Source organism: Myotis brandtii, unplaced genomic scaffold, assembly GCF_000412655.1.
Source record: "Myotis brandtii unplaced genomic scaffold, ASM41265v1 scaffold139, whole genome shotgun sequence".
NCBI classification, from domain to species: Eukaryota; Metazoa; Chordata; class Mammalia; order Chiroptera; family Vespertilionidae; genus Myotis; species Myotis brandtii.
This window is the reverse complement of record NW_005354965.1, coordinates 842,351-866,150: the sequence shown is the minus strand read 5'-3', so window position 1 is coordinate 866,150 and position 23,800 is coordinate 842,351. Positions and strand designations below refer to the sequence as shown.

The window sequence follows — 23,800 nt, the reverse complement described above, 5'->3', positions numbered from 1 at the left end:
CATCCTCGACCCGGAGGCGGGGTTTGTAAAACCTGCCGCGATCCTGGGTCTGGGAACCGAGGCCCCGCGTTGCAGCTCCGGCTCGGAGCGGCCTTGGGCCCGTCCCTGGCATCGCCCGGCCTCAGTTTCCCCTGGAAGTAGAGGGCGCCGACCTTTGGACAAGGGAGAGAGGCGGGGTCATGGTAACGGGCCGGGTCTCCCGCCCATGGGAGGGGCCCGGCTGCGGGGCGCTTAGAGTTCTGATCGCGCGGAGCCTTTAGGGTTTGGGGTGTTTGTGTGACCCCGCGAGTCCATGGTGTGGAAGGAGGGACGAGGCTTTTGGGGAATCTGGTTTGCATCTGGGGGTGAGGCGGGCGGCTTCCCTTCGGCCTTTCTGTTCTTGTTTATTCTGTGCGAGAGGAGGACAGCGGTCGCTGTTTCTGTTTTGAAGACGTGAGGACCATTTGGGAGGTTTGTGGGTGACTTTAAACTCTTCAAATGGCAGAGGAGGGAGACATCACCAGAACTTATTTTTGAAAAGTGTTTTGTCAGCTTCGTCCTGAAATAACAGTGTGTCAACTGGTGGTGGGTTTGGCTCCCAGGCCTGACAGCTATGTGAGCAGCACCCTTGGTTTCGGATATTTTGTTTCAGCTCCGGAGGCCTTTGCCCATTCAGGGCTTTCCCGGTGGTTTTCCTCCTGAAGCAGGCGATTGGAGGAAGGTGATAGGACATCGGAAAGTGCAGTTGACATGTTTTTTGTCTTTTAAAAAGTCTCAGGTGCACATTACTCCAGATTAGTTTATGAAGCTGACTTGGGGTGTAACAGTGTATCTTTGAAAGAACTTGAAAAGCACATAAGATCATGTAAAAGTTAGAAGGGAAGCGTGTGTCTAAAAATGGTTGCTACAGACTTTGTTTAATTTCTTTTTTAAGAAAATGAAGAAGTTTTCAAAGTGAAGAAATCAAGTTATAGCAAAAAGATAGTAAAATTACTTAAGAAAGAATATAAAGAAGATCTTGAAAAATCGAAGATTAAGACAGAACTCAACTCGTCAGCCGACAGTAAGTACCAAACTAACAGGCACCTTTGGGAATGTCACGCCGGCAGCCTTCTCGTGGGACTGGATGGGTTTGCTGCGTGTTGTGAACCCCATGGTTAGTCGGGGTGTCTCTGTCACTGTCCTTGGGTCTAAACGGGCAGCAGCGATACAGTTCTCTTATGAGAGTCACAGCCCCGGGATGTTCCCACTGCACTGGCTGCCTCCTGCCCTCTCCCTACCAGTGCTCAGCCTGCGTGGGGCAGAGAGAGGCGTCCCTGTCCTGGTCCTGAGCCCGCTCGGCTCTCCTCTGAGGGAGGCTGTGCAGGCTCCTGTGTGTGTGTGTGTTTGTAGACAGGCTTTCTGCTCTCGTGGTACCTGTGCCGGGTCTGATTCTGAGAAGGCGTAGGAGGGCCCTGCGTCTGGTGCTGACTCCCACTCCACAGCCTAGCATAGGAGGCTGTGGGCTCCCAGCCTACACTGGGCAGACATGGCTCCTGTTCCGTCATACTGTGCTGTGGTCTGACTTAGCTCATGTAAATGCCCTTTATTTTAAGGAATTAAAGACAGAATTACTATTTCCCAGTTTCTCAGCTACAGGCTTCATGTGAAAAAGTATACATCACTGTATCTCAAATTTGCAGTCTGTTTTGGAGACGTCACTTAAATGTATAATTGGACCCACTGTTGGCGAAATGCCCAGTGAATTGTTTGAGGGTAACTACACTTGTAAGAGGCGGGAGGAGGAACGCACCATAGGTGAAGTAGGTTTGCAGGTGGGACTTTGACAATTTAAATTTCAACATGGAAGAGGGACGGTATGGCTGTTAGCAAAGACAGAGGTGACTCAGGCTGTTCTGGAAAAGAGCAGCGGCCTGGCCAGAGCAGGCACTTGCAGAGGAAGTCGGGGTTTGGGTGAGAGGGACGTTGTTGACAGATTATGAAGGATGTTTCGTGTCTGGGGGGGTTAGAGTTGCTGTGTTCACTGGCTTGCCGAGGTGCTGACATGATAAATGCCTTTGAAACCTTAATCTGGTATCGCGTGCAGCATGGTTGGCACCGGAAGAGGTTGGAGGCCTGAAGCACTTTAAACGCAAGGGTCAGCTTTGGTCCATTACTGGTGGGTCAGGAATCTCAGTTGAGCAAGACGGGGGCTTTTCCTGTCTCGCTGGGAAATTGTGGATGAGTTTAAAATGTTAGCTGTGGTTGGAAGAGAAGAAATGGAAAGAAAGCATTATTTGAGAAACATTCCAAGGGAAGAATTGGCAGGTTTGATGTACGCTTTAGCCATTGGATTGAAAAATAGCCATGCCCAGCTGGTGTGGCTCGTGGTAGAGCGGTGACCCATGCACCAAGAGGCCGCCGGTTAGATTCTTGGTCAGGGCACATGCCTGGGTTGCAGGCTGATCCCTGGTGGGGGACATGCAGGAGGCAGCCAATCGATTGACATTTCTTATCTCTTTCTCCTTCCCCCTCCTCTCTCTCTAAAATCAATAAAAACATGTTTTAAAAAAATAGGGAAGCCCTGGCTGATATGGCTCAATTGCTTGGAGCATTATCCCGTACCCTGAAAGGTGGTGGGTTCGATTCCTGGTCAGGTTGTGGGTGATCCTCATTTGGGGAACATACGGGAGGCAACCAATCTCTCTCTCTCTCTCTCTCTCTCTCTCTCCCTCTCTCTCTCTCTCTCCCTCCCTCCCTCCCTCCCTTCCTCTCTAAAAATCAATAAATTTTTTTTAAAAAGAACTGGTTCAATCTGAGCTCCATGCCAGGTGACTGAGAATAATTATGTATTACGTACAGAAATGGGGGTGGCAGGTGGGAGGAGGAGTATTTTTAGGGGAACCAATTATCTTGGAGTCGAGGAGACTGCTTCGTTTTTTCCAGCAACTGTGTATGATGAAATAATACAAGAAAGGTCAGGAAGAGAGACTGAGAAAGGGCCATGTCCTGTTGGGGTTCAAAATCTCAGTAGGTACGAGATTTATGAAGCCACCATCTGTGACATCTGTCTCCACTTCCCCGGACTCCCACCAGATGACACGGTCAGTGTCCCCCCGAGGCGGAGTCTGGGTCACACATTGTCCTCGTTCCCCTGAATGGTGGCGCGCGGGGCTGTCATTCACCTGCTCACAATCCTCCCACCTGCCCTCCCCAGATAGGCCGAGCGTGTGACCTTCAGCACAAGGGCAGCACCGACTTGAACCCTCGTGTTGTGGTTCCTAAAATGATAAGTTCACTTTTAAACTGGATTGGAGTGGAGTAGCCGGGGAACGGGTGGAGATGGAGGTTTAGGTTTGGTGTTTATTGAGATGATGAAACCACAAGGAAATGGGATTGATGCAGGCACAGCATGAAGAAAACATTCCTGAGGACCGGAGACCTCTACCTGTGAAAAGCGTACACACAGAGAGGAGATTCACGAGGAGATACAGGAATCAGAAAGGCTGAAGGAGAAAAGACGGACGTTTCCAGATGCGGATGGTCAGTTGTATGAAATAGTGCCCGTAAAGCAAGGGCCGACGAAGGGCTGTTGGCAGGGTGGCCAGTCTTTTCTGGAGGAGCCTGGCCCACCAGCCACGCTCTGCTGTTGGAGGGAGGGCGTTTTGCACGTGGCTCGGGGACTCTGGATAGAGTTGCTGTGGCTGCGGCCATTTGTTTGCAGGTGGACGGGTAGGAAGGGGAGAGCACAGAGGCCATTGCCGGGTTGGGGCGCAGGTGGGTGAGGAAGCGGAGGACAGGCAGCAGGTCCCCGCTGCTTCCTTTGGGAGTTTGGCAGAGAGTAGAGGGCAGAAGCCAGAGGGGCATTGGACCAAAGCGTGTGTCTGCCTGAAGACGGAGAGAGAGGGAGCCTGCGCCAGCCCAAGGTGGGGCGTTCCCTGAAGCAGTGCCGGCAGTGACACGGAGGCACAGGAGCCTAGAGAAAGGTCACCAGCACCTCTGTGAAGACGCCTGGAAGCAGAGCATCTGACCACTGACAACAGTGCAGCTGTCACTGGGTGGAGACCAGGTCTTGCTCCATCACAAGCAAATACCTGTGACCTGACAGAACCTGGAACCCTTACCACCTGCCGCAGCCGTTACCACAGCGTGTCTGCTCCGGCTGACCCCCCGCAGTTCTGTTTTGTCTGTTAAAAGCCATTGATTTCATGTTGGCTGAGAGCTGAAGGAAATGGGTATTTTTACTACATCTAACCATGTACCTCTGATAGAGTGAATCTTAAAATCTCATCGCCTCAGAATGCACTTCAGAAGGAAGTCCATGGCGAAGGAGCTCGGATGGTAACTGGGAAAATTAAAGCGCCTAAGACGGAGTGACGGACCTCTTCTCGGTGAAGTTCGGGGGCAGTGGGGGTGGGGAGTTATCCTGGGACTCTTGTCTCGGGGAGAGAATATGGTTTGAGAAGAGGAGAGGACTTTTGGAGCAATTTTTGGGAAGGGAATGTGCTGGGGAAACAACAGAGGGTATCTCATATTTGGAAAAACTTTGATTTTACTCTTTCCTTATATTCATTGTGCCTTTTATGTGCATGACCGGGTTCAAGTGCTTCAGGGTGGAAAACTTTGATTTTTCTTATTTTTGCTTGGGACGGAGGAGGTAATAGGACTATTTAGTTATAAGTAAAGTAAACACTTGGTGTAAAGTAAACAACTATAGGCTCTCAAAACCCAGTGGCAGGAGAGCAGTCTTGAACGGCCTTGGGAATGACCTGAGAACTAGAACTGAAAAGGAGTCTCCTCCCTCCCAGGCGGCGGCAGCCACTCTGCAGCTCCCTCCTGGCGCTCGTGTCGGTCTTGGTGCCACCGGCCTCTGGCTGGTCTCTGTCCCAGCTCTAGGTTCCCAGAAAGAGTCAGGTTATCTCTGCTTCGGTCACAAACTCCGTCTCAAATATTTAGATGTGGCTCTGAGGTCAGGGTTCCACCGTGTAAATGTGACTTTGGGGCCCGCCTTTCAGATGATGGGTGGCAGTGGTTATGAACTAAGAAGGTATCCCCAGACCATTCATCCCAGAGAGATTGACCTGGTCCATAAACTTTGTTCTTGATAAAAGCTGCCTGGAGTGAGCTTCACGTTTAATGAAATACTGACGTAGAAAATGAAATGATGTTTCCAGGGGGTACAAACAGTGACCTCTCGGAGTTTAGAGGGAGTCACAGTGAATTTTGATACCATTAACTAGAGATGGGATTGAGCAGGACCTCAGATGCAGCTCTGTGTCCCCTGTATTGTTTTCATCTTCCAGGTATGTCTTGTGATTTTTCATTTTCATACGTCAGAGGTTTGAGGTTTTTATAAACAATTAAAACAGTCCAAGTTTTAATGAATTGAGCCCATAGTCAAATAAGTCCCTCCTTAATTTATGGATTTTTGTTTTTAAATCATCTTAATTTTTTCCAAACTGTAGATGAACTGCCTTTGGACAAAACAGGACACGTTAAGGACCCCAGCCAAGAAGACGGAGCTGCTGTGGGTGAGCACGGGGAAGATGAAATGGACATGGAGAGCGAGAAGGAAGAAGAGAAGCCCAAGGCTGGTGGCGGAGCCTTTTCAAATGCTCTGTCGTCTTTGAATGTTCTCCGTCCAGGTGTGTCCTCACCCGCCGCAAGAGTGGGCGCCGTAAAGGCCCTTAGTGAGGAAGGGTGAGCCAGGTGGTGTTTCCTACGACGTCCTCGTGTGAAGCCGGGGTTTCCGTCTGCAAAGAAGTGGGAGAACTAGAAACTGCCAGGGTCCTTGTCAGACAGGCAGTGGTGTTGTCAAAGCAAATGTGGGGTTTCGGGGAAAGGGATAAATGGTACTGAGGTCTTCGTTGTGTGTTTCAGGTTAAGGTGTCAGCTCCTTTAGAACTGCTACTAAAGCAAAACTAGCAGCTATTTTCTGTCCACGCTTCTTTCATTTTGTACGTTTCTATAGGAAATAGTTTGCAGATCTCTCTACTGTTTAATCAGCTTTTGAATAATTAAGTGCTTAGTAGCTGAATTTAAGTTATAAAAAGGTACTTAACTCATTAACATTTATAAAATTTAAAACGCTTACTCTGGGCTAGTAAAGCTGTAAAACATTATGTATAGAGATCTAGTAGCATTCTGATTGGTACAGTCCTTAAGCTATTGGCAATGATTTTAAATGCCCTTAAATGACCTTGCAATTCCATATCCAGAAGTTTATCCCAAGGAAGCAATGTCTGCATGCAGTATTGCAGTGAGCAATATTTGGAAACAATATGTAGCCAGAGAGGAATAGCTTAGTAATGAAGGTACATTTACCTGAAGGGATATTACATAGCTATTAAAATAACAATCTGACAAGTAGCAAGGCAATTGTTACTGTAGGTAAAAAGGTCAGTTAATTTAATTGTGTAGTAGATTACGCTTTATCTGTTAAGTTGCTGAGATATATAAAGCCTAAGTGACTGTTACGACCAGTTGACCAAATGACTGGTTGCTATGATGCGCACTGACCACCAGGGGGCAGACGCTCAATGCAGGAGCTCCCCCCTGGTGGTCAGTGCACTCCCACAGCCAACCTCCCGCGGTCCCGCCCCCTGATCAGCCCTGATTGGCCCTGATCACCGGCCAGGCTGAGGGACCCCACTTATGCACGAATTTGTGCATTGGGCCTCTAGTTAATTATATTTATGCAGAATAACAACATGGAGGAAAGCTTGTGGGTTTTTTGTTTGTTTGTTTGTTTGTTTTAAATATATTTGATTGATTTTTCACAGAAAGGAAGGGAGAGGGATAGAGAGTTAGAAACATCGATGAGAGAGAAACATCAATCATCTGCCTCCTGCACACCCCCTACTGGGGATGTGCCCGCAGCCAAGGTACATGCCCTTGACCAGAATCGAACCTGAGACCCTTCAGTCTGCAGGCTGACGCTCTATCCACTGAGCCAAACCGGCTAGGGTGAAAGCTTGTGTTTTTGCATGAAGAAAAACTAGGTATAGGATTATATAGTCAACTAGAGGCCCGGTGAGTGGATTCATGCACATTGAAAGGAAATTAGAAGGTGGCTGGGACTGGGCGAGATGGGCTGGACACATCCTGGAGCCAACCTTCCTCAGTCCCTCCCCCGGCCGCCGCACTTGGGGCTGCGCCAGGGCTCGAAGGATGTCTGCGGAGTGAGCGGGGTCCTTCCGGCAGGTGGGGTTCCTCGGCCTGGCCTGCAGGGGATCAGGCAGAAACCAGCAGTCCGACATCCCCTGAGGGGTCCCAGAGAGCGAGAGAGCACTCTGCAAAGGTGCTGCTGAGTGGCAACTTCTGTGTTGAGTGTTGCGCCCAGGTGGTCAGTGCGCATCATATCTACCAGCCGGTCAGCCGGTCGCTTAGCTTTTTATATGTATAGATACGCTTACAGGTAAACTGAAAATTATTTGCAAGAGAAATATACTGTGAATGAGAGAGTGTTTTTTGGGGTCATAAGGTTTGGGCACCTTTTAAATTTTTATGTTCTAGTTTATTAATAGGATTTTTATTACCTTTGTTTTACTGAAAGATAAAAAATAGTTAAAATAAAGCTGCTTTTGGTGAACCCCCCACTGCCCCATGCACACATCTTCCCATATGGCCATTATGTTCTCATTTTCGTTTCCTTAGTGACTGAGTTTCCATTTATACTAAATTAGACGGAAGTCGGTGGGCTGCAGGCACCGTTTGGGAAGGGGTGCAGCAGCTGGCATTAGGACATCGCCACTGTGACAAGGCTATCGGTCAGGTGACTCACTCTGCATATTCTCAGGAAAATAGAAACTTCATGCCCCGACACGGTTATGATCCTACCGTCTATCTGCAGGAGAAATCCCAGACGCGGCGTTCATACATGCCGCGAGGAAGAAGCGGCAGATGGCCCGGGAGCTGGGGGACTTCACGCCGCATGACAGCGAGCCCGGGAAAGGCCGCCTTGTTCGGGAAGATGAGAATGACGCCAGCGATGATGAAGACGATGATGAGAAACGCCGGATAGTGTTTTCTGTGAAAGAGAAGTCACAAAGACAGAAAATTGCCGAGGAAATAGGTAATTTGATTCGATTCAGGACAGTAAAGCTCATTGCCATTAAATGTGATTTGATAGTGAAAATAAAGTCAGAGTCCACATTACTTAACTTTGTTTAGTGTGAGAGGACTTCTTGCTGAGGTACAAGTGCCTTCCTGAGGTTTTTTGAAAACTCTGGCATGATGTCTGAGTGAGCACCTCCTGTGTGGCCGGGAGAGCACTGAGCCCTTCACACGCATAAACCGTACCCGGGGCTCAGCATTCTTAGGCAGCATTAGGGGTTCTTCCCCAGCTTAGTCGCTGCCAAGCCCACAGGTTAGGAAACCCACCCAAGGTTTTCACCGCTACCTGACTGCTGCTTCCTGCTGCCAGGGGCACTGTGTGTAAGACAAGCGCAGTGCCGAAGGGGGGAGTGGGGATCATAATAGACGTGTTAGTAAGGTGGAGCCAGCACCAGAAGTTTTGCTTAATTTCTGTGAAATGTCAGGGTAGCATCTCCCCTCTCTGCTCTCTGCCATGATGCGCTGCTCTCTGCTTCCACGGCAGGCATTGAGGGGAGCGATGACGACGCGTTAGTTGCTGGGGAGCAGGACGAGGAGCTCAGCCGATGGGAGCAGGAGCAGATAAGAAAAGGAATTAACATCCCTCAGGTGAGAGAGAAAGAATTAAGCTTCAAGAGTTAAAAAGTAAATTTTAAAAAGTTAAAAAAAACTTTTTTTACCTATTTTGTTAAAGTAAAAATTAAAACATATTGCATATTGAATTTGAATCTTGGTCATTTTCAAGTCACATAATTAAGAAAATTACAAAAAGGTATGTATCCAAGAAGCTTTTAGAAGAAACTGGATTCTAGTTTGTTCTTTTAGTCAAATGACGGAAGAATTTCTAGTTTCTCAAAGTGGTTCTTCAGCCAGCAGCATCCGCTGTCAGGGCGTTGTGGGAAATGCCTAGAGGAGACACTACAGGTGGGGCCCACATCCGCTCAGCCCGCCCGCAGGTGCCTCGAAGCGAAAGCGCACTGATGTCAGGACCGCTGTCCAGCAACGCGCTTCTCCTGTAGCGCTTGTTTGCTCTGACTTGAGAAATTACTTTGTGGAAGATGGGTTTCTCTTACTGTAGATGACAAACGCCTTCCTAAATAGTCACTACATTTGTTTTACGCAAGTAAGTGCAGTGGGAAGGGTGCGTGAATGTGACCCTTCTGTTGCTAGTGGGGAAGTCCTGGGCCAGGTGGGCCTCAGACGCTCATCTCTGCTTGTCTGTTTATCCTGTGGCCATGCAAGGAATTTATCTTCTTCCATCGATAGAATGGTGGCCTTGGATTATTTCTAATGTCCCCTTCGACTCTTAGTTTCTCTGATTTGTTTTCCTGAGAATTCTCAGAAATGAATCCAATAATCCCATAAGAGTTGGAACAGTCATCCAGCCCTACTTTTATTTGATTTGAAGAGCTCTATTTATTCTAGTTACATGCTGTTTGGGAAATGAGTATAATTTTTGCTATTAGGTGGTGGTGGTGGTGTTTAATCCTAAAGGTGTGAAATTATTCTTTCCATAGCTTTAGACACTAGTTTTCACGTTCATTCCATTTCTCTTCTAGGTCCAAGCCAGCCAGCCCGCGGAAGTGAATATGTACTACCCGAATACTTACCCGACAATGCCTTACGGCTCCTCCTACGGCATTCCTTACAGCTACACGGCCTATGGGTCTTCTGACGGCAAATCTCAAAAAACAGATAATTCAGCCCCTTTCAAAACTCCCAGTAATGAGATGACTCCCGTTACTATTGATTTGGTAAAGAAACAGCTTAAAGACAGGTAGGGCAGATCGGCTTCTTAAAGACCTGTCCTAGCTTTGTGTTCCTCAGCGTCGTGTAGTCTGGGTGGCAGGCGCAGCGTCGGCAGGAAGACGCCCGCCTGGCCAAAGCCACCGAAGGTGACGTCACTGTTCTGCTGCCTCCTGGGATGACTTCTGTGGGAGCCTCGGAACACGTTCAGTGCCACTCCGTGATCTTGTGGAAGACACTTTGCGTTTGCGCCTCTTGGACTCTGAAAAAGTGTAGTCAGGAGATGGGGGGAGAGCAGACTGAAACTTTGGTTAGCCCACCAAATCCTGTGAAGTCTGTAACCTGCTGCCTGTGTTTTTTGGGGGTTTTTGTTTTGTTTTGTTTTTTTCTTGAGAGGAAAGCGGTACAGATGAAAAGATGCCACTCCAAGTATTTTTTTGTAAAACTAGTAGTGGAACTAATGCATTTTGATATTGTGAGCTTCCTGCCGGCATAGGTTTGGGGTGTAAGCGTGTTGTATGTGTCCTTTGTGTTCCCAAGGTTGGACTCCATGAAAGACGTGCACAAAGCAAACCGCCAGCAGCACGAGAAGCACCTGCAAAGCCGCGTGGACTCCACCAGGGCCATTGAGAGACTCGAAGGGTCTTCTGGGGGGATTGGTGAACGGTATAAGTTTTTGCAAGAGATGCGAGGGTATGTCCAAGACTTGCTTGAGTGTTTCAGTGAAAAGGTAAGAATGCAAAAATATTCATCTCTTTGAATAGGCAAAGTTAGGGAGGTGTAGGCGGCCTTGTGTAGATCATGTCTGTATTGCTCAGAAAGTATCGCTGAATTCGACTTCAGGTGTGAGGAAGGTCACGCTCAGTTTTCTTCACTTCGTTAGTGGCTTTGTATCATGGGGGCAAATATGCTGCCTTTGTTGAAAACAAAACAAGATAACAGCACATTTGCATCAGCCACTGGCCAGGCTGCCTTAGTGCGATGTAGGTGATGGCCTGCCCTGGGTTGTCAGAATGGAAGGGGCTCATCGCACGGGATTTGCTTTTTATGGGTCAGGTTTAAACTCACCTTTAAGCGGCACAGCAGTTCCAGATATGCATAAAGTTGCAAAATGTTAGTAGTTCTTATTTTTCCCTAAAGTTGCTCACCTTTGCTGCTCATGGTTTTCATCCAAATCAGCCTATGCTTCATCCATTTCAGAAACCACTCGTGGCACAGTTTCCCTTAAGGTCTCGTGTCTTCAGGTTCTGTTCTCTCAGTATGAAGTTCCGTTTTTTAGTATGATTTATGTTTTTATACTTAGTTGTATAGAACAACCCCTTTTCTCAAATGGCTTCTTAACTGATTTTTCCTCTACGATAAGAGCTGTTGTTTGATGACTGGGTTTGCAGCTCTGTCTTTAAACGAGCTGAGGGCGGTGCCCTGAGCCTCCCGGGAGCCTCTGAGCTTCAGTGACGCAGGCAGAGGCCCCTGCCCTAGCTCCTGGCTGTGTGGCCTGCGTAGGCTCTGAGCGTTGGTATGTGTAGATGAGTATTTTAGCCTGTTGTTATCTCTCCTGACTACGTCAGTACTAAAGCCAAAGCTGGCAGAAGGGCCCAGCCAGACTGTCTTCCTGGTGGGTCTCCGGCTCCAGCCAGGCCGTGGTCAGACCCGGCTGAGGCAGCATCACCAGGCCCCTAGGATTTATCCTGCTCTTGTCTTACCCCTGATTTCAGGAGAAGCCGCCACAGCTGAGCTACGCTCCGTCCCTGTGGCAGATTGGAGGCTTAGGGTGCAGGTGGGAAAGGGACACAGGGTTGCCTATGTGCAGGGGTGGATATAAGTCAGAGCTGGTGGTGTCTTTCCTACCAGTAAAGCCCTTTGACCCCAGGGCGTGGTGGGGCTATATCGCAGCCTGTGTGGCTGGAGAAAGGATCTTTCCCGAATCATGCCTGTGAGCGAGGTTGTCCCTGAGGTGCGTGGAGTACTTGGGGCTTTTTCTTTGGAACTTCGTGTGCCTTCTCTGTTGGTCACTGTGCCCAGAGCAGCCTGCTTCAGGCTGTGCTAGGGTCTGAGTCACTGCGGACTGGTTTAGAGCAGATCTCAGTCCTTGTATGTTGTACAGTGACTACGTGTTAATAGAAAGGTGCAGATAACTCCCCTTTAAAGATGAGTATTTCATTTCATTTTGACATTTTCATATACATTCAATTTTAAGAGATTCCTGCTGAGTGAATAATGTCATAAATTGTCATCTGGGAAATATTTAGGAACAATTGGATAGATCTGAGTATTGATTTTAGTAATACTATAACAATATTGTTTTGGAGTAAGACCATAAAAAGATAAACATTCCTTAGTTTTTTCTTTTGTTATAAAAGTTTAAGTGATTGTGATCTTAGATTTTTAATTATTTGCAGATCATTTTAACTTTTCATTGTTTTGTTTCTCTCTAGTCATCTTCTTTATGTTTTCACCTTGTATTTGGTCTTTAATAATAGTCAATAACAGTTTTGAGTTTGGAGAGGCTAAAAATATGATCATGGTGCTTACTCTTGAGATCAGTCAGTATTGTTAAAAAACATGCGTGAGAGCTGAAAATGAGTTTTAGGGCTTTGATTCCCAGTAGAATTCTCTCTGGGCTTTGTTAAAGACATTCCAATTACCTGAGCAGGAAAACCACAGTATCAGCATTTTCACTAAGTTGAAGAATTAAATTCTGTCCCAGGCAGCGTCAGGTAGAGGAGCGTTCAGTGTCCAGACGGAAGGAGTGCCTGTAGGTGCATGGTGTGTCTGTCTGCAGTCCTGCGTGGGTGAGAGCAGCCAGGGGCGGGGAGTGGAAGTCACAGTGCTATGCAGGGATTGCTTAGGAAATCGACGATGGTCCATTTTAAAGGTAGTCTCTGGTGCCCCAAATCAGCGATAATCAGTGCCTATTTGGGGCACGTTGCCCAGAGGGTGGCGTGTCAGAAGGAACGACCTTCCCGCCGCCCTCAGCACCGTCTGCGGTGGAGCCGTGCAGTGTGTGCGTTGCTTCTGTGAGGCGTCCTTGTGTCCCACCTGCCTTTTACTTCCCATCCGCAGTCTGACCCGCTCAGGAAGCGGCTGTCACACTTGGTGCCAGTGTCCCAGGCTCACTAATGTGTCCATTTGCACTGACCATCGGGGAACTAGAGTTTCTGGTCTCCTCGGGTGTGTGCAGTGAGCGTTAGTGTTTTGTGGAAGTTTCATAACATTTGGTTATAACATAAGGTTATACAGAGACCTATTCTGTTTAAGATCTTTTGAATTGATTTTTAGAGAGAGAGAGCGCGGGAGGGAGAGAGAAACAGGTGTGAGAGTGAAACATCGATAGGCTGCCTCCTGCACGCCTCCCATCCGAGGATGGAGCCCACCGCCCCGGCATGTGCCCTCACCGGGAATCGAACCGGCAGCCTTTCATGCCCAGGATAACGCCCATCTAAGTGAGCACGTGGCCAGGGCTGCTCTCCTCTCTTTAAGTTAGGTCTTTATTCTGTCAGCTTTGGTATTCTATATGAACCATGTGAATGTGTAGCCATGGATAGTGACCTGGAAAACGTAGTGACTTTGTAAAGTGACAATTCGCGTGAAGACTTATTTATTATAAAGTATGGAAACACGGGAAGAGCTTTCTGGCACGTTAGCGAGAGCCAGAGCGGTACTTGCCCTGTTCGTGAGCGAGTGCGGTTTACGTGAAGGATGTGGAGTGAAGCTGCAGTCAGGCCCCTCTGAGCGCCGGGCAGCCTAGTGCTCAGGTGGCAGTGAGACCCTGTCCTGCTGCTCAGCCCACGCAGGCTTTGGTGTCAGGGCTAACGGTTATTTTAAACTAGGAGACTGCAGGGCAGAGCGCGCTGCTGGGAAGTTACAACTGGATGTGAAAAGACTGCCAAGGACTTTATTCTAAAGAGAGGCAATCAAACTTTCGCATTTCTTCACTAATGTTGAAGTGTTAAGTTTCCTAACCAAACTTTTGCTCCAGTCACTAGGCACCGGACATGATAGCGCTATGTATGGATTAAAAGAAGTGGTGTTTCCTAAACAGCATAGCACTAACTGCATTGCTGTTCGTGTCCCACTGGGAATTCATGATGATTCTGTCCATAGAGGGGACTTTTTCAGAAACCCGGAAGTAGTATGGAGCCCTCAAGTACGTGAGCAGCTGAGGAGTTTGGTGTTACGGAGTGTGTTGTATTTTCACAGGTGCCACTGATTAATGAACTTGAATCATCAATACATCAGCTGTACAAACAGCGAGCTTCCCGCCTTGTCCAAAGACGACAAGATGATATTAAAGATGAATCTTCGGAGTTTTCAAGCCATTCAAGTCAGTCCATCTTGAAGGTTTTTATTATTCATTAAACAACCTTGTTTACTTAGCACAGCCTAATTGAAAATTAGATCTCAGAACAGCTTTGTTTTCCTTTTTTTTAAAATAACTGAATTCCCTTGCTCTTGTGTTAGACAGATCTGAAAATTACAGCAGCATGTACCTGGGTTGTGTTTTAAAATACTGCTTCCCAAAGGAGCTCAAGAGCTTGCTCTGTCTCCGCCATCGCACCCCTCCTCGGCATGTTCTCATTCCCAGAGTCGCAAAGCCATCCCAGGATTTACCCTAAAGCCACTGTCTGTTTGGCTCTGGCTGATTTTTGCCCCCCTTCCATCCTGTCCGTGGCCCCAGGGCATCGCTGCTGCTGCTCGCAGTGAGAGTCTGCACTGGGGACGGAATTGGGGGGCAGAAGGGTTTTATTACATAAATGAGTTTTGCATTTCACCCCTTGGATAAAGCAATTTTTTTTTATTTAAAAATCATTTGTATTTTGCAGTCTGTCTTAATATGCTGCACTAGGATTTTTAGTAAGTCGGTACCTGTATTTCTTGAAATATTAGTGTAAAAATTAGAAATTGAATTTCTCTCTTTCACTATGATGAGTGTTTTGGAAAACCAAAATTAATTGGAAACCTCTTATTAACTAGTTTAGCTGAGATTTTTTGACCAGATGTTTTAAACGTTTTGATCCCATTTTCCCATGGCCCTGCACCTGGTTGGGTGCTGGGATGGGAGTTTCCCCAGCCTGGGCTGCCGGTGGCTTTTTGTCATCTCTGTCCCGAGTCAGCCGTTCTCAGGTGGAAGTGCGTCCGAATTGCCCGGGGCGGGGCGTTCATTGAAGTGCAGGTTTCCCCCCTCCCCGAGGCGCTTGCTAGGTCTTGGGTGGAGGCAAGTAAGCTGCACGTGAAACGCGCCCCAGCTCATCCAGGCTCAGGGCCCGGCTGTCCTTTCTGAAAACCAAGCTTTGTCCTGAGGTCCCTGAGGAAGCCGCCTGTCCTGGTCGTTAGAGCATCGTAAAGGAGTGACGTCTCCCTCACAGAGAGTCAGGCTCAGGTGAAGCCCTGGGCGTGGCTGGGACCTTTAGTTCCGCCACCTAAGTTTCAATTGGAGAGTTTCTGAATCGGGCACCTAAGTGACGCCTGCATCCCTCCAAGGTCACTTTGGTCCAGACAGAACCAGAATTCTGGGGCAGATTCCAGGTAACCAGCACACCTGCACAGGAAGTGACTCCCTCTAAGTGACATGGTTTGTGTGAGCTGGGCATTTCCTCGGATGCCTTTTCCTACCTAGAAGCTGTTCTTTATCATTTGGAGCTACTTACATACATGGAATTAGGAGGAGGTTTGAATGATGATGTATGTTAATTAGATTGAGCGTTAGAAATTGAAAGGTAATGAGAGAGTGAAAAAAATACTGCCCTGGGGAAGTATTCATTAATTGCCAAAGATTTGAGGGAAATTACAGGGGGCACTGAAGCACTGATTCCATTTCTGATCTTGTTATAAACAAACAAGCCTGGAGTTCGCCTCTTCCCATTTGCGAACACGGTCACGGTCACGGTGACGGCATGTGGCTCTTACAGAAATGCCGGGCTGTCACGTGAGCTGCCAGCTCACATCCCTCAACATAGGTATTTTATAAAACCCATAAACATGGCAACATTTAAAATACGTATTATAGTAATGGATATTCTTTAAAATACTCCTTCAATGAAGGGTCCCTCTTAAAGAGGCAGGAATTGTTTTGTGGTTGGGCCTCCTTAGCTCACTCATGTGTGGTGTGGGGACTCACTCCGCAGGGAAGGCTGGGCCTCTTGTGTCCTGGACTCACCTCTCTATCATCTGTGAGAGCTGGAGCGTCCTTCCTGCTACCTGAGCTATTTTGAAATGTGAATGAAAAACCCAGTCAGAAAGTCAGCTTTAAAAACATAATGGTCTAGAATAGTTAGATGGTGCCGTGTAGAAGACTAGTCTTTGTTTTTCTTTTTCCTGTTGCTGCTGTGGGTGACACATGTGATTCTTGCTTTCATTTGGCATGTGATTCCCCCTCTAACCCTTGGGTTGTTTCCTTCCCGTTGCTATTACAGCAGGTCCTTGAATATTTCGTTATAGCACTGAGGAGATGTTGTGGGAACTTACCTCTGTTCACAGCAGTTAGCCTGTGGTAAACTGGACGGGCTAGTGAGGACTGGCTGTTGCAGAGCGCCTTCATAGTGCGGAGCAGAAATGTAGATGAGGAGGCATTGCAGACAGATGTTCAGAGATGCGAGGATGCTTTTCTGGAGAAAGAATGGGTTTGGAGAGAAGACCCTGAGACAGTCTTGGGCCCCAACAAAAGAGTTGAGTTTCTCCCCAGCGATCTGACGGAGACGGTGTTCGCTTCCGCTGTCCACAGACCTCCCATCGTCTTTATGTGAGGCAGCTGATAGAGCCCCCAGGCAGGGGACCAGGGGGACGAGGAAACAGGCAGTGCAGGTGGCAGGTCACCTGAACTGATCTCGGGGACAGTGAAGGGTCTCCCGCACGGAAGGCAGGCGGAGGATGCTGTAGGAAAGAGGGTTGTAAGAACAAGAACCGCCCCTTGGAAACGGAAAATAAATTTAAATAGGCAGGTTGGAAGCTAAAGCTAAAAAGTTGCCCTAGAAAGTTTAAAAAAGAGAGATGGAAAATAGGGAAAGAAAAGAAAGAAGGGAACTGTGCTTTGAAAGAGCAGTGTGTGAGAGGCAGAAGCTGGTCCTGGTAGGGCGTTTTCAGTCTCCATGGTGATTCCGCCCTGGTTCTGAAAGTGGTTATAGAGAATCCATTTCCGCACGGCAGAGGCAGGATACATTATTACACTGCAGCAGAGCTGTTTTCTCATCCTCCACGTGTTTCTTTCCTGTCATTTCACGTCATTCAGCATGTCGCATTTGCCCTCTGCAGAGGTAAGGTAGATTTCTTACTTGGTTGTCATGATAGCATCAGCTTCTGTGACTTAGAGATAAAAATAGGGACTGAATCCAGGTGCACTCATGCAGGGTGGTTGAACTTCCTGCTCTGCTCCTTTTTGTGAGAACAGCGACAGGGGGTTTGCTGGGGGCTGGAAAGCCACCTGGGTGCCATCAGGCTCGGCAGATCCTGCTGTTGGATTAGCAAGCGGCCTGTCGTGTGACTGATTCTGTGCAAACTCTTTCCTCAGGATGGTCGGAGAAGGCTTCTCATTGTGACCATTGTTGTTTTACAGATAAGGCTCTGATGGCACCAAATCTCGATTCCTTTGGGCGCGATCGGGCCCTGTATCAGGAGCACGCAAAGCGGCGGATCGCAGAGCGCGAGGCCCGGAGGTAACTCGGCGCGGCGGCTGGCTGCTTGGGCAGGGACGGCTCTCTGGTCTGGTGTGGAACTCCGTGTTTGTTGTTTAGGACTCGGCGTCGACAAGCCAGGGAGCAAACGGGGAAAATGGCAGATCACCTGGAAGGCCTTTCCAGTGACGACGAGGAGACGTCTACAGACATCACCAACTTCAACCTGGAGAAAGGTCAGCCATTGGTTTGGAAATGAGCTTTGTGGTCAGTTGGGGTCCTGCTGGGCTGTGGCTTTTACCTGGAGGTGATGGTGTGAAGGTCCGTGGCCTCATTAGAGCCGATTGTGAAAACTGGACCCATCTGGACCCATCTTCACTATGAGCATCATGATGAGCTCTCAGAATAGCCGTGACCTTGTCATGGGTTATGGGAACTTGCACAGCAAGTGTTGCTTAACTTGGGAAGCCTAAGTGACCCACAGTGGTGTCAGGTCCAAGGGCGCCTGTCTTCTGGAAGGTAAGCCCGGCGGTGGAGCTTGCAGCCGGGGAGACTCCCGACCTGGGAGCCCTGAGTCATCCCCACCAAGAGGAAGGTTAGTCTGCGCCAGGCATTTCCAGAGGGTCCCCGAGTAGAAGCCCTTCCTCCCCGTGGGCGCGATGTGAAGTCGCTGCAGCCCTCTCGGAACTTGTTCATAGTGAACAGGATGCCCAGTGGTTACCACGCACCTGTCCCCCAGCCCTTACCGTTGTTACTCCGCTGCCAGGCTTGCTCTGGCTCTTCATAGACGGACAGACTGTCTATAGATGGTGTTTGCTGGACCATTTGAGAGTTAACCCACAGACATCCTGACACTCCTAAAAGCTTCAGTGTGTGTCTCCTAGAAACAAGTGTATTTTTTACCTTATCACAATGCCATTTTGCACCTAGAAAAGGAACTAACACTTCTTAACATCATCTGTTTTCCTCATCAGCAGTCCCCACAAAATTTTGATACCTTTTTTGTGAGTTATTCTGTGGTTTCCAGACCAGGGTCCACACGCTGTTCCTGCCCAGCATTTGGTTGTTAGCGCTTTTTTTCTGGAATTAGTATCGCCCGTACTTGACATGCACACGCACACTCCTGTTATCCATCTGCTTGTCTAAGACATGCACTTTTTGAAAAGAGCAGGCCACTTGTCTTGCAAAATGTCCGACATTCTAGATTTGTCTGTTTGCTCGTGGTATTAGCTTGTTCCTCCATTCACTGTATTTCTTGTAAACTGGAATTTAGGTTTGAGCCCTTGATTAGATTGAAGTTGTTGTTATTTTTTTGGTAAGAATACTTCATACAAATGCTGTTTGTTATTGCATAATAGCAGATGACAAATGTCACATAGTCCCACTATTAGCATGGTAAGATGGATTTTGAGAAGTAGGCTGTCACACGAGATCTCTCCATGGTAAAGACCGCCCTTTCCCAATTCATCTGGGGCATCGGATGGCCTTCCCCTGACAGACCCTAAACTCTGGCACTGATTCTTGTCTGACTTCATCGCCGTCACCAGCTGACTTGGACAGAAGTCGCACGGTTGGTCACATTTCGGATGCACATGTGTTTTGACAGTGATTTGTGGACTGCAGAGCTAGCAGCATAGTTGGTGCTTATGGGGTTACTCAGCGAGGGCACCATCGTAACTGAAGTTTGCACTGAATTGCTGAGGGACAGGTGATACTGAACTAAAGCGCGTCATAGAAAATGGCACCTGCTGGGGCCGTGCACAAGGAAGAGCGCCTGCGCTGTGGACGAAACCTAACTTCCCTGTGCCTCCTTCCCCTGGTGGTAATGAGCCGGGCTACACAGAAAACCGTTGACCGGTGCTTTCTCTGTTCCGTACTGAACCGTGTTCTCTGTGGGGGGTGTTGTTTTCAGATCGCATTTCCAAGGAGTCCAGCAAGGTGTTTGAAGATGTCCTGGAGAGCTTCTACTCAATCGACTGCATTAAATCCCAGTTTGAAGCCTGGCGTTCGAGATACTACACGTCCTACAAGGACGCTTACATCGGCCTTTGTCTGCCCAAGTTGTTCAACCCCCTCATACGGCTGCAGCTTCTCACCTGGACTCCTCTGGAGGTGGGTGGCTCCGTCACTGCCTGAAAGCCATGTCCACGGGGCCTGGGAATGCTCATCTCAAAGCGAGAGATAAACGCTTGAGCTAAACATTCCTCGGGAGAGCGCGCAGGGCTGTGGTTGGCGCCGACTGCAGCTGGCCTGCATCGGGGACCTTCTCCTTACGCTCCACTCGAGAGCGCTCTGCTGCTTTCCCGTTTGTGTGTGGCGCCTTTCTCAGCCGCTCGGTTACACGTGTGACCCTGGAATGGGAACAGGCCTGGGTGGGAGGAATTGGTCCTTCGAGCCTGAGCTTAGAGCCTCACGGGGCAGCGCAGCGAGGCAGGTGTGAAATGCGGGCCTGAACCGATGAGCAAGGTGATAAACCGGGAGGCGGAGTCAGTAGGCCTGCTGGCCTCAGATCTGAGAGCGGGGACCAGCACTGACTACAGATGTCTAGTGGTTGTGTTTATGATAGGATTTTGGAAGTTACCAACATATGAATGGGCATGAATGTGATTGGTTGGGTTGAACGTTTAAACTAGTGAAAAGGGATTGAGGTTGAAGCCCTGGAAACGATTGAAAAAAGCTGTGAGCTCTAGAACGATCCAGCTCACAGCCCGTCGCTCTTTGCCAGACTTATGGAGTGTCCCGCATGCATGGGTACGTTAGTACTCAGCACAGGCCTGTGAGGACCTGTGTGCACGTGTGTGTGAGTGCAAGTACACGGCCAAGGCTCCTGAGGACCTGTGTGCGTTCTGGAGTTCTCCAAGAGGAGCTCCTCCTCTGCCCCGCAGCTCCCAGAGTCTCCGCCTCCCTGAACCCCAGTTTCTGTCTCCTGAGCTCAGCAAGTCCTTGCCCGCCTGCAGCACCCACCCTGCCTGCCTGATGGGCAGCTCACCTCATCCAATACCCTTCTTCCGGGGCCGCGTCCTTACCGCCTGAGGCGCGTTGTCTAAAAGCGGATGTTTCCTATATTTTGTCCAGTTTACACTTGTTTGTGACTGAAGGTTAAGTCCAGGTCTTCCTCTTCTAATGGCTCGAAGCAGCTGCAGCCACCAGTTTAATGTGTCTGGGTGACCTTGTTAATCTCTTGTAGGCCAAGTGTCGGGACTTTGAGAATATGCTGTGGTTTGAATCGCTGCTGTTTTATGGTTGTGAAGAGCGAGAGCAGGAGAGAGAGGACGTGGACATCGCGCTGCTGCCCACCATTGTGGAGAAGGTGATCCTCCCTAAACTCACAGGTAGGGGTTCTCCGTTACAGAATGTTCCTCGTGGACAGTCCGTTATAAAGGATAGTTACCCTGGGCCAGAGTCAGCTGGGACTGGAAGACCATCTTGGAGGGGCCTGGAGTTGGGACAGTAATGGATCTGTTGACAAGCTTGAGAGACCTTTAAAGACTGCCGGAAACAAAACATACATTTGGGGGCATATGCCTTTTTCTGGAGAGCAGTTTCATTACTTTCATCAGTTTCTCGTGAGATTAGAAATAATTGATGCAGGAACTGATTTAAAGTATTAAAAGTAAGTTTCAGCTTTTTTAGTTAGAAATTCTTGGTGCTGGGACAATATTTCTTAGGATATTGAAATCTTTCCCCGAATTTATTTTCACTGATTAGCAGAAGATGGAGGACTCTGTCCCCTCCACTGTTCCTAGCCCTCAGCATCCCAGAGGCTTATGTCAGTGGACATAGGCTGATGCTCTAGAGAAGAACAGCCATGTGTGTAGCTGAGGACTGCTCGGCCTCAGGTTTCAGACGGCTGCGGTTGACATTTGCGGCTCAGCACCTTCTCCCTTTCCTTGTAGTGATCGCTGAAAACATGTGGGACCCCTTTTCTACAACACAGACTTCAAGAATGGTTGGAATCACGTTAAAATTAGTAAATGGATATCCTTCAGTAGCGAATGCAGAAAACAAAAACACACAGGTAACTTAATTATTATCTTTGAGAGGTTTTTTTTTTCTTCTCTCCTTTTGAAAATGAGCTGGAGTGGAGAGAATGAGGGGTTATGTTCTAAGTCAGCGAGAAAGTGGATTCTCCCACTTGGGCCATCTGGTCCTTTATAAAGCCTCACATTCACACCATTTAGATTATAGTTCTCAGTTCAAAGACCCTGCCTCAGAAGGTGCTGTAATGAGTCCAGACACCCCCTTCGTTTTACTGTTTTCACCTTCTTACCACCCCATCCTAACTCCCCGTGGGACTAATCAAATATCCCTGTAAGAACTGTATTGTTGGGGAAAGAACAATGTAAAACTACTAGAATAGGTACTGATCGATTATTTAAGTGCTAAAATGTTTAAATAGCGTGTAAACACTAGGTATTATTGTATAACTAGTTTCCAAACTTCAGATTGCTGCTGTCCCTCGTCGGGCATTTTTATGCCATTTAGACATGGAAAAGGTGCTCTTGTCGTTAAGTTTTCAGTGATGTCATTCCGAGCAGAACCAGATCATGTGCCTGGTCTTAAGTCTGCACGCAGGTGGAGAGCTCTAAGGGCTCTGAGTGGCTTTGCTGCCTTGTCGTTGCTGAGGCGGGACTAATAGGAGAGTGGGTTCTGGAGACCTCGGGGCTTTCAGTGAGGAAAGGGGAACGGAGAAGAGAGTCCACTCACAATTGGTACTTATTCTCTGGTTGGAATACGGCTGCTTAGCTCTACCACAGCCCTTGCTACAGCGTGTGATCTGTTTTCACTCTGCAGGTGTATCTGAAAGCGCTCTTGCTGAGAATGAGGAGAACTTTAGATGATGATGTATTCATGCCCTTATATCCCAAAAAGTAAGTCACACGGAGCTCCTGAGGATGCTAAGGGTGGTGACAGGCTCCGTTACCTTCCAGAGGAGGCTTCTGGGACTTGGAAAGACGAGCAGTCGCTTAAAAGATGCACTTGACCTCTGTGGTGGGAGCCTGTCGCCGAGGAGACGAGCTCAGAGGGACATTGTCCCTTAACTAGAATAAAGCATGTGATGCTTTGTTCTCCCTCAGTGCTCAGAATACATTCCCATCGCTTCTTAAAATTATTAAAGTTACTTAATTCTTTGCTTACTCATTTTACTTGTAGACGTTCTCTCTTCTAGGAATCTTGGTACTGTCTGTATAAAACACTTGAGCATGGTGTGTTTCTCTTTCAGTGTCTTAGAAAATAAAAACTCGGGGCCTTACTTGTTTTTTCAACGACAGTTTTGGTCTTCAGTTAAGGTATGTATCTATGGTATCCAAAAGACTTCAGATTTGCTTGACTTTATATATTATATCTTGAAAGTTATTTTTATATTGGATTAACTCCTTAGGCTTAGATCTGTGTATATATACAAAGTCTCCATTTTGCAAGATGATTTTCTTCCAACAGTTTATTCAGGTTTAATGTTTCCATAGGAGAAAATGAAGTAAGATGCAAGCTAGTCAGCAGAATGCCTTGCTCACCCACAGTTTATTCAAAAAGTAGTGCTCAGCACTCTGAGTGTGGGAATAAGGAGCCCAGTAAGCAGGAGTGGAGCCTTCCTGCAGTTTGTCATCTGCAGAGCCGACAAGGGGAGCCAGGCATCTCGGGTGTGGGAGAGGGTCCAGCAGGGGCAGCACGTGACCAGTGCACGGAGACCCTGCCTGGGAGTCCAGAGACCCCTTTCACTCTGAGGAAGCCACATGCAGGTTATTAGACCAGAGGGGAGGGTTCACTGGAAGAACTGAGAAATCAGGGTGGCTCAAGAGAGGGAGGATGAGGCAGGAGCACCAAGTCCTGGGAAACTGTGGTCGACACACAGTAACACTTACTCCTTAGTCTATAGTCCTATTGGTTTTGATGAATGAATTCAGTCATATGCTTACTACCCAAATCAAGACATATAACACTTCCATCGTCCCCCGAAATTCCCCATGCCCCTTTGTGATCAAGCCCACCCTACACCCTGGCCACTCCTTTTTATGGTCCTACTAGAGGCCCGGTGCACGGATTCATGCACCAGTGGGATCCCTCTGCCTGGCCTGTGCCCTCGCAATCTGGGACCCCTCGGGGGATGTCAGACTGCTGGTTTCGGCCTGATCCCCAAAGGCCAGGCCGAGGGACTCCACCAGTGCACGAATCCATGCACGGGGCCTCTGGTATGCATATAAAATCTTTGGTTAATCTCTTCCCACCCTCTCCCCTTCCCTCTGAGATTCATCAGTCTGTTCAATGTTTCCATGCCTGTGCGTCGTTGAGCATCTGCCCCACGGTGGTCAGTGCGCGTCATAGCTAATGGTCAAATGGTCGCTTAGGCTTTTATATATAGACTAGAGGCCCGGTGCACAAAAATTTGTGCACTG

General features: G+C 48.3%; 1 protein-coding gene across 1 annotated transcript in view; it reads left to right on the top strand.

Annotated features, from left to right (window-relative positions):
• The window catches only part of PAXBP1 (PAX3 and PAX7 binding protein 1), a 47,229-nt gene that overhangs the window by 14,206 nt on the left and 9,223 nt on the right, over positions 1 to 23,800 (top strand). The window contains exons 3-16 of the mRNA XM_014535198.1: positions 914 to 1,042; positions 5,424 to 5,603; positions 7,811 to 8,032; positions 8,558 to 8,661; positions 9,612 to 9,829; positions 10,339 to 10,528; positions 13,999 to 14,122; positions 17,348 to 17,447; positions 17,526 to 17,641; positions 19,318 to 19,517; positions 20,593 to 20,737; positions 21,302 to 21,423; positions 22,200 to 22,276; positions 22,630 to 22,696. Of these exons, the coding sequence (XP_014390684.1) occupies positions 914 to 1,042; positions 5,424 to 5,603; positions 7,811 to 8,032; positions 8,558 to 8,661; positions 9,612 to 9,829; positions 10,339 to 10,528; positions 13,999 to 14,122; positions 17,348 to 17,447; positions 17,526 to 17,641; positions 19,318 to 19,517; positions 20,593 to 20,737; positions 21,302 to 21,423; positions 22,200 to 22,276; positions 22,630 to 22,696 (1,994 nt within the window). The remainder of the gene's footprint in view (positions 1 to 913; positions 1,043 to 5,423; positions 5,604 to 7,810; positions 8,033 to 8,557; positions 8,662 to 9,611; positions 9,830 to 10,338; positions 10,529 to 13,998; positions 14,123 to 17,347; positions 17,448 to 17,525; positions 17,642 to 19,317; positions 19,518 to 20,592; positions 20,738 to 21,301; positions 21,424 to 22,199; positions 22,277 to 22,629; positions 22,697 to 23,800) is intronic.